The sequence below is a fragment of the Gopherus flavomarginatus genome, chromosome 10, assembly GCF_025201925.1.
Source record: "Gopherus flavomarginatus isolate rGopFla2 chromosome 10, rGopFla2.mat.asm, whole genome shotgun sequence".
In the NCBI taxonomy this organism is placed as follows: Eukaryota; Metazoa; Chordata; order Testudines; family Testudinidae; genus Gopherus; species Gopherus flavomarginatus.
Window position 1 is genome coordinate 12538499 of NC_066626.1, and position 16251 is coordinate 12554749.

At 37.3% G+C, this 16251-nt stretch overlaps 1 protein-coding gene across 1 annotated transcript in view; it reads left to right on the top strand.

Annotated features, from left to right (window-relative positions):
• The window catches only part of RBM44 (RNA binding motif protein 44), a 39475-nt gene that overhangs the window by 12002 nt on the left and 11222 nt on the right, over positions 1-16251 (top strand). Inside the window, exons 2-9 of the mRNA XM_050916119.1 lie at positions 1306-2963; positions 3093-3151; positions 3613-3789; positions 5878-6064; positions 6155-6180; positions 10303-10393; positions 10762-10861; positions 13332-13466. Coding sequence (XP_050772076.1) covers positions 1422-2963; positions 3093-3151; positions 3613-3789; positions 5878-6064; positions 6155-6180; positions 10303-10393; positions 10762-10861; positions 13332-13466 — 2317 coding nt within the window. The 5' untranslated portion in view covers positions 1306-1421. The remainder of the gene's footprint in view (positions 1-1305; positions 2964-3092; positions 3152-3612; positions 3790-5877; positions 6065-6154; positions 6181-10302; positions 10394-10761; positions 10862-13331; positions 13467-16251) is intronic.

Genomic DNA, 16251 nt, shown 5'->3' on the forward strand with positions numbered 1-16251 from the left:
GTTTTTGTTCACCATACTGTAAATAAATAAATACATACATACATAAGCAAAGCACCCTAATTACAGGATATCTTCTCTTTGGGCTTGTGCTCCTAACAAGAGACATCTGAGATTCCCTCCTGGGCCTGAAGATTTTTGGGTTTCCTTAAATTCCAGCTTCCTAGGTGAAACTGCCCCCACCTCAACACCATGTACAGGTGGTACCAAGAGAAATTTGGCATGATGCAGCCAATGCTGTTGATCTCTGACCACTTTTCAGCAAAGTCTCTGGCTATTTGGTTCCAGTTGTGCTTTCCCCTGCTTATTGTATTGTTTTATTTTGAGATGTGTTTCAATCTTTTGAGTCATAAGTGGGAATATTTTGGTGACCTGTATATTTAAGGAACAAGAAATTACTTGTAACTTTGTTTCTTTGAAGTTAACTTTTCACAGAATTCCCACTTACGTATCCCAACTCCTCTCACAGTTTGCAGTTCCATTCCAAGTAGATATATTGCTGGTAGGACATTATACCATATCCATCCTTGAAATGAGGAGGTGGCTTTCCATCCGCACTTGCAGGATTTCTGGTTCTCGAGAGACATAGGACTCCACTCTTTCACTTCTACCTGCCTTTTTTTAGACAAGCTCTACTCATTTAAAATGGTTTCTGGGGTATCAGAAGTCTCCTGTGCCACAACCTTACTCCAATACTGTATCAAAACTATTTGCATGTTATCACAACTTCAGTAATGTACTATGTAAATTTCTCACAGTATACCAATAAAAAAAGAACTGATGGTTCAGCTAAGAAATAAATATTTCATAGAATCATAGAAGATTAGGGTTGGAAGAGACCTCAAGAGGTCATCTGGTCCAACCCCCTGCTCAAAGCAGGACCAATACCAACTAAATCACCCCAGCCAGGGCTTTGTCAAGCCGAGCCTTAAAAAGTTTTAAGTGTGAGAAAAGTGAGAAGATGGAAAGTTTACTTTGCCGCCTTTGCCTGAGTGATAAGAGAAGGAGCAGTGTTTCATCTAACTGGATTGTGGGGATGCCTGGAATTTTATTAGATAAAATGTATTTTCATTATACTTAAAATAAGTAAGAATAGCAAATCTTTCTGGGGTTTTTTCATGGTTTACCTGATGACTTCTCAGTGAGATTTTCTGTTTTTAGAGAACACACCATACAACCTTGACTTTTATCACAACACAGTTGATCACAGCGTGATACCACTTCTATTTTATCTGACAAAATGTTTTATACATTGATATTTTTGTGCAGAATAGATAATTTTGAATTTCTCTTCTTATTTTTAATCAGGTGAGAAACCGATAAATAAAAACAAGCTGTTGACTTCGAGATTTTATAGTGAAAGTGAATTGGAGGAAACTGTGTTTGAGCTGATTGCTTCTAGTGACAACTCTGATACTTGGACCATGGAACAAAGAGAAAACATCAGTGATAAAAATAAAACAGGAGTCTTCACTGAACCATCTTATGCTATAGACAAGTCTGATGAAATTGACTGTGTTGATACTCTGTCTGGTGAACTTGCAGAGGGCATCAGCTGCTCTGTTTCAGGCCAGGCATATTCCATAAATGTCTCAGAATTAAAGTTTGCAGATCAAAGCTTAGCTTGTTTCAGTTCATCACTAGATGCAGAACTTGAAACTTACAATAAAATAAGAGAGCGGATTTCCAAAGTGTATGAAGACAAAAGTGAAGCTGGTATGTTGGGAAAAGTCTGCAACCATATGCATTTCAGTTACAAGGAGAGTGATGTAGATGAAGACTCACAACTAGAGTATCACAGTGCTGAAGAGCAAGATTATTCTGGTCAGAATACCTCATATGTGCCTTTTGCGCAAATTAAAACTCCAAGGACACAAAATTCAGAATTTCTGGAGTTGGTAGAGCCACTTTATGAAGTTATATGTGATGGAGCCATAGGTGGGCAAAATCCTGTTAGCAAATTAGGTGATGGTTTTTTGGCCTTGAATTATGGTGCTGTTGATGAGTTTTATAATAAAGCAGCTATACCAGAATTATCAAAAACATCTCAGGACTCCATATCACTGATAGATTACAAAGGCCTGAAATGTGAAAATCATGAAGAGGAACAAACTGAAGATACATATCATAGTATGCTTGGTGAAAATTCATTTGAAAGTGATACTGTTGTGAATAGAGAAAGGGCTTATCAAAAATCACTCTCCATGAGCAGTTCAGAAAATCAACAGAAGATGGAGGCTGTTTCTTCTTGTGGTGTTGCACAGTCATCACAAATGGCTATAAAAAAGGTGTTTAAAATGAGAGATGGTCACAGCACTAACAGCATGTTGCAGAAGCATGGAAATACTTGTGTATTACCATGGGAAAGATCTTCTGTGACATCCACACAGATTTCTATGAAAAATGCAGACAGTTCAATTTCCTGTAGTTGTGAAGAATCATTTTTGTCTGCATTTAATTCTGATTGTCATGATTGCAGCCAGAAAACTGTTGAAAGGAAACCAGATTTTTCTTTTGCACTTCCCAGAATTCCGATGAAAGATGGTCATTTGTCTTGTGTAGAAGTTACAGATAAGTATGCTGGTAATAGTACCAGCCATCAAGTAGATTTTCCTAACTCAGAAATTAAGTGCCTCACATCCTTGAATAATGTTACAAGTAATAATAAAATTACAGTTAACCAGACTGTTGATGCAAGTTCTGATTTTAGGGCTTGTTTCACTACAAGCAGAGCTACTAGTGCTAATGCTTCTGTGGTATCTAAAGCAAACAACACAAAGTTAACAATGATGAACAAAATCAAGTCTGAAGAATGGCAGAGTGAGACCTGTAGAAGTATTGCCTGCAATACAGATTTGTCATGTGTAGGCGGCAGTATAGACCAGATTGCCTCATGGTTTACTGAGACATGGGAAAATTGTATGTACAGTGAAATCCCAGCAACTGAATGGAGTTCACAAATTAAGGTAATTTCGAGCTCACTGAGCAACATGAAATAAACTCGGTTTTTAAAACAAAATAATTATATCTCTATCTCTTTCAATGTCAGTAAATGCAGATTGTGTAATTATTTTCTTTTAAATGATTGTTTCTAGGATCCTTTGGAGTTGAAAAATAAGTTGAGTGTCAGAGATTTAAGAGAAAATCCTGACAGGTATGTCATAAATTGTAAATATTTGTATTTCTGGCTGCTCAGTGTTAAATGTAGAATTTACTTAATAGTTTTCAGGTTCTCTGAATAAGCAAATTAAGAAATCAACAAAAACATTATTTAGAATGCTTGCACTGAAGATTAACAGAGCCACTGAGCTTCGTATCATTTTTATGACTGCACTTTCTGCATAAAGATGACTAGAGCAGTAGTGCCATTTCCTCTTCTTAGTTAGGGATCAATATAACGTGAAAGCCACCATGCTTGATACTGTGCAGTACTGTTTTTCCTATTTGGCTAGTGGAGAGAAGGAATTAACTGATTCTAAGTTTCAAGTTTTCCTTCTAAAATAGAGACAGAAATACTTTCTGAAAGTGATACAAATGTCAAGATAATACATACACAATAAATTAAGAAATATTCTGTCGCTTAATCAATTCAATAATATATTTTTCCTTTTAAAGGATGTTTCATCTTCGCAAAGAAATTGAGAAGAATTATTCATCAAACTGTTGTAGGATGATGCTGCAGAGAGCTATAAAAGCAGAATTGCAGCTTCTAAGAACTCACTATTGGATGTGTCATCAGCACTGCTGGAAGATTTACAGACTTGTTCTGGAAGAAAGGGAATGTTTTAACAGGCATGCGTTAATTTTATTTCTCTAGAATAAAACAGATATGTAATATTCTCAATAGGATAGAATTTAAGAAATCCAGCTTCTCGTTAATCTAAAGAGAGCAACAGCAAATGCTTTCCTAAAATCCATTTGAGTGTCAACCAAATAAGTGTTACTTATTTGATAGTATCTTGTGAAATTAAAATATTCCAAATCTAATTAACATTAGTCACTGCTATGAAAAATACTGTATGCATTCTTGTACACATGCCATTGTAATATATATTCAAATACACTCACTGGACCAGTTAATCGGTTCTGCTGAAGACATATTCTTAGGGTGTAATGCCAAAACATCAGAGTATTTTGACCCAATCAGAAGATGATGGTGTTTGTCACAGAGCTCAAATTGCTAGTAATAATTGGCCTAATTCTTTATATACTTTTGTCCCTGCTGTAATATTTTGTGTTTTGTTTAAGTACTGTTGGAAGGGCATTAGTTGCTGAATAGGACTGCTTTATTATAGGTGGAGCAGGTGGTGATGCATATAGTTGAGATTGCCTGACACTTTCCATTATTACATCCTGTTTTCAGTTGCTTTTCACTTTGTCATACTTTAACCATTCAGCCTGAAATTTTCCATAACAGGTGTTTGCCTCAGGCTGTGCGTGCGCTTTGAAAATTTCTGCTAAATCAGTTCACTTGTTTCCAAGAACAAAGTTACAGGAAAGTCTTTGCAGAGTGACTGAACATGCTCCCTTCCAGGAGCTGGCGTGGACACTGTAGCGCCAGGTACTGGCACTATGCTATCATTGTACCACTGCTGGTGCCCAGACAGCACAAAGGAGGAAGCAGCCTGATGCAAATCCCAGAGGGTGAGAGCTACGGTAGGAACAGAGAGGCACAGGGGAAATAGAAGCCAAGTGAGACAGAGAAAGGAGCTGGCAGAATGAATAGGTGCAGATTCATACTGAGCAGTGGAGGGGGGATGGTTAGGGGAGAAGAAAAGAGGGAACGTGGACAGGGTCCCAAGGACAGTTAGGAGTAAAAGGGTCAGACAGGCTGGGGGTGAGGCTGGGACAGGGACAAAAGAGTTTATAACCACTAAATCATACTTCCTCTTCAGAACTTGGAATTGAACCCATGATTCCTGAGCCTCAGTCTTCTTGTGCTAGCAAATAGTTTTGCAACCCATTGGCAAAGTTTGTGTTTCATCCGCCTTTGCTGGTTTGTCCACGTAAAGGGTAACAGCCTGTTCCTACTAGTTACTTTGTAAGCTCAAATGATAAGAGTTCTGTGAAGTAGATTTAAAGCTCCCAGTCCTGTTGATGACCCATGTGAAGGTCAGTATGATTCTGCATGATGGAATATGATTTATTAGTTTGCTTTGGAAAAAAAAAATCTTAGGAAGTTGCATCCAAAGCCACTTCAGATTCCAGGTCGATAGACCATGAAAGAAAATAGAACATTGTTCGGTTTTATCTTCAATTTATATTCTCTTAAACTAAATGCCCACCAGCCTGGTTGAATTCTTGGAGATTGTTTAAAGTGATTTAAGATCCACTTGTTATCTTTGAGGGAGGTATATTTCAATCTGCCTTTTAATACACTTACTGTGCCCTGGGGAAACAAATTAGACTCAACTGTCTCCAGTTGATCCCTTGGGTGGATCTTACACAGAAATAACTCTGGATTGGTGAGTATTAATGAAAAAACAAATTTACAAATAGGAAACAAATTGTCCTACTATATTTTTTAAATTTGTTTTTATTAAAATTTATTTATTTAATTTAATAATTAAAAATAAGCATTCTGTCAAAGGGCAAAGTGAAGGAGTCCCATAACACTTTTATGCAAGAATCTATATAGAAAAAAGAAATTCTTGTAAAAAGGAAAGTCCACAAATAAAACTGCATTAGAGATCACAAAAGACCAAGATGGATTAAGCTAACATTTATTTAAAATAATAGATTTCTTTGTATGTGGTGGGGGAGGTGTAGGGACATGAAAAATCTTGAGGCACCATAAAATATTTTTTGATAATTCTTGATGCAATAATGTAACTGGAATGTCCTATTAGGTATTTGAAGTGCTTTTTTATATTTTTTCAGGAATTTTAAAAGTGACATTGCCAAGACTGAACTAGGGTCGTCTTTGTTGTCTGTTTTTGAAGAACTGAAGGCTAGGTATGAAAGCATGAGAGAAAAATTAGTCCTGGGTATACCATTGGATTCACTGCCCCCATTATCAGTAGAGTCAAAATTGCTCTCAATCTTTTCTTCTTATGTTCCTTCAAAGGTACAGTAGGGCTTTTTTTACAGTTATTCTTTGGCTTTAAGTAGGAATCTTTTTGTTTAAAAACTAAGAGTTCATTTTTTTTCTTGACAGTTAGTGAAAGACGACCTTCTTTATACGTAAGTAATTACAATTTTTATTTATATGTTCAGATTAAGGTATAGACCAGAAGTGAGCGCAAAATAAATATTGTGAGTATTTTTGTTTTTTTGTGTAAGAACTTCACTTGTTACTTCAACTCTGTTTAGCTGAAAAAGCAGGTTGGCACTTTTGGCAGTGAGATTTTATTTGAGTGAGGTTTTACTTTGCAAAGTAATTGTATGCAAATAGTATTGTAGATTTCTATGTTTGTATCCTCATGACCTTCAGTTCAGAGTTTCTCAATTTACGAAGAAAAAAGTGTATTTTCCCTACCATTCAACATTCAGTTTCTGTCTGGGATCTTAAATTCAAGCTGTGTTATTTCTGGCTTGCATATGTTCACCAGTAATAAAGATTTTTCCATTCAACACATAGTTGACAGTTCTGTTGTTAATGTGCAAGTCTGAAAGAAGTCCAGATCGCTGTTCCATAGATGCGTTGTCTGCAGCGCTAATAGGTAACAAGCAAGGCTGTCAAGCGATTAAAAAAATGAATCACAATTAATCACGCGATTAAAAAATTAATCACGCAATTAATTGTGCTGTTAAACAATAATAGAATTTAAATTTTTAAAAATATTTTTGGATATTTTCTACATTTTTAAATGTATTGATTTCAATTACAACACAGAATCCAAAGTGTACAGTGTTCACTTTATATTTATTTTTGTTTACAAATATTTGCACTGTAAAAAAAATAGTATTTTTCAATTCACCTAATACAAGTACTTAGTGCAATCTCTTTATCATGAAAGTTGAACTTACAAATGTAGAATTATGTACAAAAGAAACCTGCATACAAAAATAAAACAATGTAAAACTTTAGAGCCTACAAATCCACTCAGTCCTACTTCTTGTTCAGCCAGTAGCTCAGATAAACCAGTTTGTTTACATTTGCAGAAGATAATGCTGCCTGCTTCTTGTTTACAATGTTACTTGAAAGTGAGAACAGGTGTTTGCATGGCACTGTTGTAGCCAGTGTCACAAGATATTTACTTAGATTCATAGATTCCAAGGTCAGAAGGGACCATTGTGATAATTGAGTCTGGCCTCCTGTATAGCACAGGCCAGAGAACTTCCCCAAAATAATTCCCTTGGAACTAGCACAAATCTTTAAGAAATGAGAAGAAAAAAAAAATCCAATCTTGATTAACAAACTGCCAGTGATTGAGAATCCACTATGACCCTGAGTGAATTGTTCTAATGGTTAATTACCATAAATACTTTCCTCCTGGCATGACCACCTCAAACTAAGGGAGGGGCAGAGAAAACAGTCCACATTGATATGGTTTACACTCTTGTATTTGGTATCTATGCATGCCAGATGCACTGAAGATTCCTATGTCCCTTGATGGCTCAGCCACCATTCCAGAGAACGTGTGTTCATGCTGACAATGGGTTCTGCTTGGTAATTATCCAAAGCAGTGCGGCTCAGCACATGTTCCTTTTCGTCATCTGAGCAGGGAAGAGAAGTTAAGCCACCCAACAGTGCATAGCTTTTATTCCCTCACACATAGTCACACACCATATCATTTCCATGTCTGCTGTATACCATAGTCCACATACTACAGCATAAATTCCTCCCCTACGTATGTCAGGGGAGGGAGGTAGCTTGATAAACAGGATGCAATAAGCCTGGCCTCTCAAGAGGAAAGAGATTTGAGAATAACGGGAGAAGGTGACCATTTTGAAAGAAATTCTGAATTATTTTGAAAGAGATTATTCTTCAGCCGCTGCTGAAAGATAAACTTTCATTTATAAAGAATAACAGCAACAGATTCTAAATATATATTTTCAGAAAATCCACTGTATTAAATATACTCAAGATTGACCTCTCCGCTAATTTTTGTGTAAATAGTTTTCAAAGGAGATGTCACTAATAATTGTCTGACTACAACAGATAAAGTTCAACAGACCAGTTTCAAGTTTCTTATTTAAAATTATTAAAAGAAATCAAGAACAACAAAAATGGTCCAAACTAATGAAAAATTATGAAAAATGTTTCAGTACTTCAGTGAAGATTAAAAAATTCTGGTTTTCATCTGAACAGACCTCGTGAACAAGCAGCTCTAGGAACTGCACTTATATTTCCTGTCTCTCTAGAAACAAAGGGCTAGTGTTACATATTTGGTGTTCTTGTCATATCTACAAGCCAACACAAAGCTGGTACAATAGATCTAAAAGTATAGAATCTGACAATTGCCCTGTAAGTATCATTAAAGGTTCCTGAGTAGCGTTCGGTTAAAGTGAGCCCATTAAATTAAGAGTAATTTTATTTGTGCTGTCTCTAACATGGAACCTGCAAATGTTTCTGTATTACTTTTTTTGTTACACAAGCAGTGTCATATTACATCACTCAGAAGCTATTGGAAAATGGTGTGATGTAATGGAACTGACTGTAGTTTTTGTAGCTAATGGATAACACATAAATCTGCAATAGTGCAGCTTATCAGATTTCTATCTTTAAACAAATGTTCTGACAATGTAGATAATTTTCCAGTTTTCTTTTGTCGGTATTTTAAAAACATGTATGTTTAAATACTGTATCATAAAAGAATGGCATAGCAGAATAATAAATGCTTGCCATATTGTGACCTCATATAAGTAGGATGAAGGGAAAAGAGAAATAAAACTTCCAGTATTACTGTTTAATTGCAAAATTATTTGTCTTGTAAGAGAAGATTTAAAAATCAAGCAAATCATATCTCATAGCTACTTTTAAACTTTCTCTGAATCATGTTAAATGTAGTCAGACTGAGTAACATGAAATATATTCTTAAAATGAAAAATATAGCTGCAGATAAGCAACTTAAAGAATTGCTGGTTACATCAAAATGTATACAAAATATTTGCATAAGAGGGATAGTGATTCTATTAATAAAAGTAGGTAAGAGACAGTAAGGTAGTATTACAGTGGATGACTGAAAGGCCTCTAAAATGTTTCCTGGAATTGATATTTTTCTTTTAGTATGTGTCACATTATCAAATAATTGATTTTAACTTCCAGACAACTGTTTTTCTAGAAATCTTAATTAAATTAAATGGTAGAATATTCCTAGCAATAGGGACAAACTACTTTTTTTTTCTTTCTCTGTTAATATTTAGTATGTTTATAGAATTTTCAAATGTACAATTATTGTTCTCTCTCTAAAACTCTGTATTAAAACATTAAACTTTATTATCTTTTACACTGGATATGTTGATGTTTATATATTATTTTTTCCTCGTCTTCAATCTACTAAGAGTTGGTAGAGACCATCCATTTTGAAAATTACACTGAATAACAGGAGACTATATTAAAATTTATAATCTACAGTAACTCCTCACTTAACGTCCTCCCGCTTAACGTTGTTTCAAAGTTACATCACTGCTCAGTTAGGGAACATGCTCATTTAAAGTTGTGCAATGCTCCCTTTTAAAGTCATTTGGCTACCTGCTCTGTCCACTGCTTGTAAGATTCTGTGGAAGAGCAGCGACTTTACAAGGGAGCATTGCACAAGTTCCGCTTCTCCGCCTTCTCCCGCTCCCTCTCAGCACTTTCCCCACTGCCAAACAGCTGTTTGGCGACACTTAAGACTTTCTGGGAGGGAGAGGGAGGAGCGGGGAAGCACTGCGTCTCCACTCCTCCCCCTCCCTCCCAGAAAGTCCTAAGTATCGCCAAACAGCTGATTGCCGGCCTTTAGGACTTTGGGGACTGGGGGGAAGGTGCAGGGATGTGGCATGCTTCAGACAGGAGGTGGACTGGAGGTGGGAAGAGGCAGGCCTGGAGCATTCCCCGGCAAAGTTGGTGCCTGTTCTTCTCCAGGGAAGCTGCTGCTGCTGCTGTGAAGGTGCTTCCTAGCATCCTTACTGCAACAGGCTGTGTCTGTGTGGGATAAGCCAGGGGCACTTCCAAACCACAGTACAGTACTGTACAATATATAATGCCTTTTGCCCCTCAAAAATTTCCTTAGAACCTAACCCCCTCCATTTACATTAAATCTTATGGGAAAATTAGATTCATTTAACATCGTTTCACTTAAAGTTGCATTTTTCAGGAACATAATGACAATGTTAAGTGAGGAGTTACTGTATTTTCAAAAGTTGCATGTTATTTTTTAGTTCTAGTTCTGCGGCAGAAAAACCAGGCTTAGAAATGTCAAAACATCAAGAGAGTGAAATTTCTTCCAGCCTGAAAAGAACACCACCTTTAGTGAGTTTCCTGAACATTTACTTTGGAACCTTCTTATAAGATAACATTTTTAAATCCTATTCTTTATGCAGACATATTTTTAGAACAGTATATAAAATATAATTTTGATCTTTACACTGCATCCAAGAATTGGCATTTCTTAGCATATATCTCAGTGCTAACAATAGGATGCAATGCAACTGATATTACCAAGGGATTATATACTGATTTCAAAATGTAAAATGATTGAAATCTTGAACAAAAGTTTTTCTATAGCTAATTAGCGCATCTATAGTGTGAAACTTGGAAAAATATTGAATTATGCGTTTTAAGCAAAAAAAAAAAAAGTATTGTTACTCAACAAATAACTAATGGAAGCCTATTTATAGGTCACTCCTCAAATGTGTTTAACTGACAACAGGCAGAATAAGCAATATCCTTCCTACAAGAACTTTGAAATAAAATATGAGGCTCAAGATATAGAAAGGGGTAAGTTAGATATATCTAATTCAAGATTTGACAATAAAGTTCAGAAGGAACAACACAATGTATTTGTTTGTATTGTGAATTTGCAAAACCCCGAAACCTCTGAATAAAATATCCTCATTGATACTCTACTGCCCTTTCTGTAAGGGGTCATTTAATGTTAAATCAACCACACAATGCAGTTTCAGATACACAATCTGTGGGTAATGTAACAAAGAAATGGAAACATGCACAAGTATGTTTTCTATGTAGCTGCAAACCACAGTATCTTGAATAATGTTATGTAGAGGCCTTAGAAGAATGATTCCCTTTAAGTATAGTGTGACAGGGAAAATGGTGACAGGGAAAAGCCATGTATTTTACCTACATGTTAATGTTCTTGTCAGTATATTACTACAATTAAATTATTTTCTCTACGTACTGGAGAATGATTGTAGTTAGGGCTCTCAAGTGATTAAAAAAATTAATCAAGATTAATCAAGCTGTTAATAATAGAATACTATTTATATAAATTTTTTGGATGTTTTCCACTTTTTCAAATATATTGATTTTAATTACAACACAGAATACAAAGTGTACAGTGCTCACTTTATTTTTTGTTACAAATATTTGCACTGTAAAAATAAAAGAAATAGTATTTTTCAATTCACTCAATATACGTACTCTAGCGCAATCTCTTTATCATGAAAGTTGAACTTACAAATGTAGAATTATGTACCAAAAAAACTGCATTCAAAAATAAAACAATGTAAAACTTTAGCGCCTACAAACTCACTCAGTCCTATTTCTTGTTCAGCCAATCATCGAGACAAATAAGGTTGTTTACATTTGCAGGAGATAATGCCGCCCACATCTTGTTCACAATGTCACCTGAAAGTGAGAACAGAGGTTCGCATGGCACTATTGTAACTGGCGTCGCAAAATATTTACATGCCAGATGATGTAAAGATTTATATGTCCTTTGATGCTTCAACCACCATTCCAGAGGGCATGCGTCCATGCTGATGATGGGTTGTGCTCGATAACAATCCAAAGCAGTGTGGACCAACGCATGTTCATTTTCATCATCTTAGTGAGATGCCACAAGCAGAAGGTTGATTTTCTTTTTTGGTGGTTCAGGTTCTGTAGTTTCCGCATTGGAGTGTTGCTCTTTTAAGACTTCTGAAAGGATGCTCCATACCTTGTCCCTCTCAGATTTTGGAAGGCACTTCAGATTCTGAAACCTTGGATCGAGTGCTGTAGCTATCTTTAGAAATCTCACATTGATACCTTTTTTGTATTTTGTCAAATCTGCAGTGAAAGTGTTCATATAATGAACAACATGTGCTGAGTCATCATCCAAGACTACTATAACACGAAATATATGGCAGAATGCAGGAAAAACAGAGTAGGAGGCATACAATTCTCCCCCAAAGAGTTCAATCATAAGTTTAATTAACACGTTATTTTTTAACGAGCGTCGTCAGCATGAAAGCATGTCCTCTGGAATGGTGGCCAAAGCATGAAGGGGCATACCAGTGTATAGCATATCTGGCACATAAATACCTTGCAATGCCAGCTACAAAAGTGCCACGTGAACATCTGTTCTCACTTTCAGGTGACAGTGTAAATAAGAAGTGGGCAGCATTATCTGCCTTAAATGTAAACAAACTTGTTTGTCTTAGCAATTGACTGAACAAGAAGTAGGACTGAGTGGACTTGCAGGCTAAGTTTTGCATTGTTTTGTTTTTGAGTGCAGTTATGTACCAAAAATCTCCTATGTTTGTAAGTTGCACTTTTAAAGAGATTGCAGTGCGGTACTTGTATGAGATGAATTGAAAAATACTGTTTGTTTTGTTTTATCATTTTTACAGTGCAAATATTTGCAAATATATAAAGTAGGCAGTGTACACTTTGTATTCTGTGTTGTAATTGAAATCAATATATTTGAAAAAGTAGAAAACATCCAAAAATATTTAAATAAATGATAAACACTGTTATTGTTTAATGGTGTGATTAATCATGATGATTTTTTTAATCTCTTGACAGCCCTAAACATAACCAATATTTTTAATATCTTCCTTTATTTTGAAAAAGGAACTAACATGATGTGCATGTTACACAAATTTTTTTCTCTATCTTACGGATTAAACTGAGACAGAAAAGTGAAATCACTTGCCTAAGAAGATATGAGTCATTGGCAGAGTCAGGATTAGCACCCTAATTCTCAGCCTTGTGCTCATTTCTGCAGGCAACTCTGCATTCTCAATATCATTGCTTGAATTTTAGTACAGACGCTCCCCAACTTACTCAAGCATTCTATTCCTGAACGCCTTGCGTAAGTCAAATTTTGCGTAAGTCGGGAACATATACCCGACAATTGCACGCACCAAAAAAAAAAAAGTTTACAGAACCTTTTCCGTAAGTGCGGATTTGCGTAAGTCAGGTTTGCGTAACCCGGGGAGTGTTTGTATATGCTTTAACTGTTTTGCAGACTGCAGAAAAAATCAAGAAGTAAATGAAGACTGGTTTGATGCTAAAGAAAACTTTACAGTCACTGATTTTCCAGTAACACTTCAAAGGAATGAAAAACAACAAGAAAATCTACAGAAGGTCATTAGTACAACAGGTGAGTTGAGCACTCTATTGGTTTAGTTAAGAATAGCATTAGTGTTGCTTTATTGAACATTGTTGTCCTCTGAAGCATCAGCTGGATTTTCAAGTGCAACTTTTTCATATTTTTTTAGTACTATTCTCTTTCCTTGTTTGCAATGAGTTTCCTATAAAGAATTTCTTCTAGCTTTTGTGTGAACTTTACCACATTGGCCAAGATTTTCAAATGTGTATGTCATCAAACACAGAGCTGGAAATATTCCTCTTTAATTTTTTCTAATACACCTCTACTCCGATATAACGAAACCCGATATAACACGAATTTGGATATAACACAGTAAAGCAGCGCTCCGGAGGGGGCTGTGCACGCCGGCGGATCAAAGCAAGTTCGATATAATGCAGTTTTACCTATAACGCAGTAAGATTTTTTGGTTCCCGAGGACAGCATTATAATCGGGGTAGAGGTGTACTGACTTCTTCAGAGATAATTAGGACAGATTCATGCTCTTGAGATTGTGCCCCTGTATAGGGGCATGGTTGCAACTGCTCAGATTAAGTATAGTAAAAGGATAAAGCTTGTTGATTCCATAAGAGGAGGGGAGGCATGTTATACCTATAGGTGCTGTCTTCCTCTTTACTTGGAGAGTGCCCGATCCCGCCTTTGCCCCAGGCCCTGCCCGTACTTCACCACTTCCTCCAAGCCACCACCTCACCTCTTCCCACTCCCCTCCTGTGTCCACTCCTGCCCCCAAGCCTCCATCCCGCCTCTTCCCTGTGTCTTTCCACCCCCTCCCTCGAGCATGCCCTGTCCCCTCTCCTCCCAGGGCCTCCTGCATGCCGCGGAACAGCTGATCGTGACGGGTAAGAGGTGCTGGGAGGGAGGAGGAGCAGTTGATCAGTGGGGCCACCAGCAGCAAGCTGGGGATCTTGGCTGCCAGCGGCTGCTTAAGTACCTACTAATTTTTTTCTGTGGGCACTCCAGCCCTGGAGCACTCATGGAAGTCGGCACCTATGGTTACACCCCTCATGCAGTGGAATGTGGGAACCCTTTGGTGTTCCAACCAGTAGTACCTTTCTGATTGTGGTCAGTGAAGAACTCCCCGAGTCACTGCAACCAACTTTCTTGCTCTTTAGCTCCATATTGTTGCCTCTCCACTACTTTATTCTTACAGAAAATATCTTTTAATAGCACTTCAAACCTAGTGTGCCCTATTTGATGTTTAGCACATTTTTTACAGCTCAAATTGGAGTCCCTGCATCAATGTCACCTGCATCAGTGCTCTTAGTATGTTCTTTCCTTTGGAAAGGACTGTGCATTCTCTGCTCCTGTGATTTCTGACTTTGAGCAATTAGGTGCTGAAGAAAGTATGTAAAGTCTCTCTTGGCTTCTTAGCCTCTTCTTGTAACTCTAATGAGAAGCCAGCCTGGAAGACCTTGAAAGTTTCAGCTTCAAGTGCTCCTGAGTGGCAGGTTCCAGTTGAATATCAAAACCTGAATCACACTGACATCACTGCCCAGTCATTTCAGTGTATGCCAGAAGTGGTCTGTGGAGGGGCACCTAGTGGACTGTACCCTGTTAGCTGAAACCAACAATAATCTCTGGGTTCCTGAGACCCAGTGGTAGCTGGAGGAGGAAAGGATCAGCTTGCGCCTGCCCCCTGTACCTGCTGCCACCGTTCCCCTTCTTGTCCTTCACCCTCATAGCTACCCACATGGGGCTTTGCTCCAGGGCAGAACCATCAGCACTTTAAGGGACTCTGGAACTGACATCACAGTCCCTTGATGTGGTGCTGCTCAGAATATGAGTGTTGTGCAGGTGAGTGCTGGGATGGTGGAAGGAGTGTCCTTCCCCATTCTACTGTAGAGCACCAGTCTCTCTGACACCTATCACTCAGCAGCAATCTCACAAGCTATAAAATTCCATCAGCAGCAGAAGCTTTTCATCTCACCCCATTAATGTGACCAGCTCCCAGTATCCATTTTTTAAATCCATAACACTCACAAAAACCCTCCAAATCGTAAAAATTTTCTGTGGCTCAGTCCTATGCATGTTCAGTGGATCGCAGAATGTTGTGACTCAAGATAATTTTTGGCCACATTGTGTTTTGCAACCCAAAAAAGATTGAGATACTCTGATTTAACAGTGTGAGTCTCAAAGCTGCATTTGATACCATTGGAATATCTAGCTACACTTTATGCATAGTTGCTGAAGCACATTGAAACTTTGAAGACCTTAATTGCATACCTGGACAGTGTTTGATACAAGCCCTGCCTCTAGAAAGACGTTACGCCGTCAGAGTTCTAAGCTTTTCCTGCACAAGAGGGGATCACTAGAATCCCAATTTGTGACTAGCTCTGACTTTGAGTCTTGGAAAGGAACCTATTGGTTAGAATTAAGGAAATTGGTTAGACAAATACAATTTCAAATTAAAACTCCGTACTCTGTTTTTAGAATCAATTTACCAGATCTTGTAGAAGTAAATGAAAAAATGTTTCTGGTGTTCATGTTCTCCTTTACAAAATTTTGAATATGTATTTTTCTATGTAGTGTTTTAAGGCAATTGTCTGAAAACAAATGCAATTTCACCCTTTTCCCTGTTGTATCGTGAGTAGGGCTCTACCAAATTCATGACCATGAAAAACACATTATGGACCATGAACTCTGGTCTCCTGCCATGAAATCTGGTCTTTTGTGTGCTTTTACCCTATACTCTACAGATTTCACTGGGGAGACCAGCGTTTCTCAAACTGGGGGCCTTGACACAAAAGGGATTTGGAGGGGGGTTGTGTTATTGCCATTC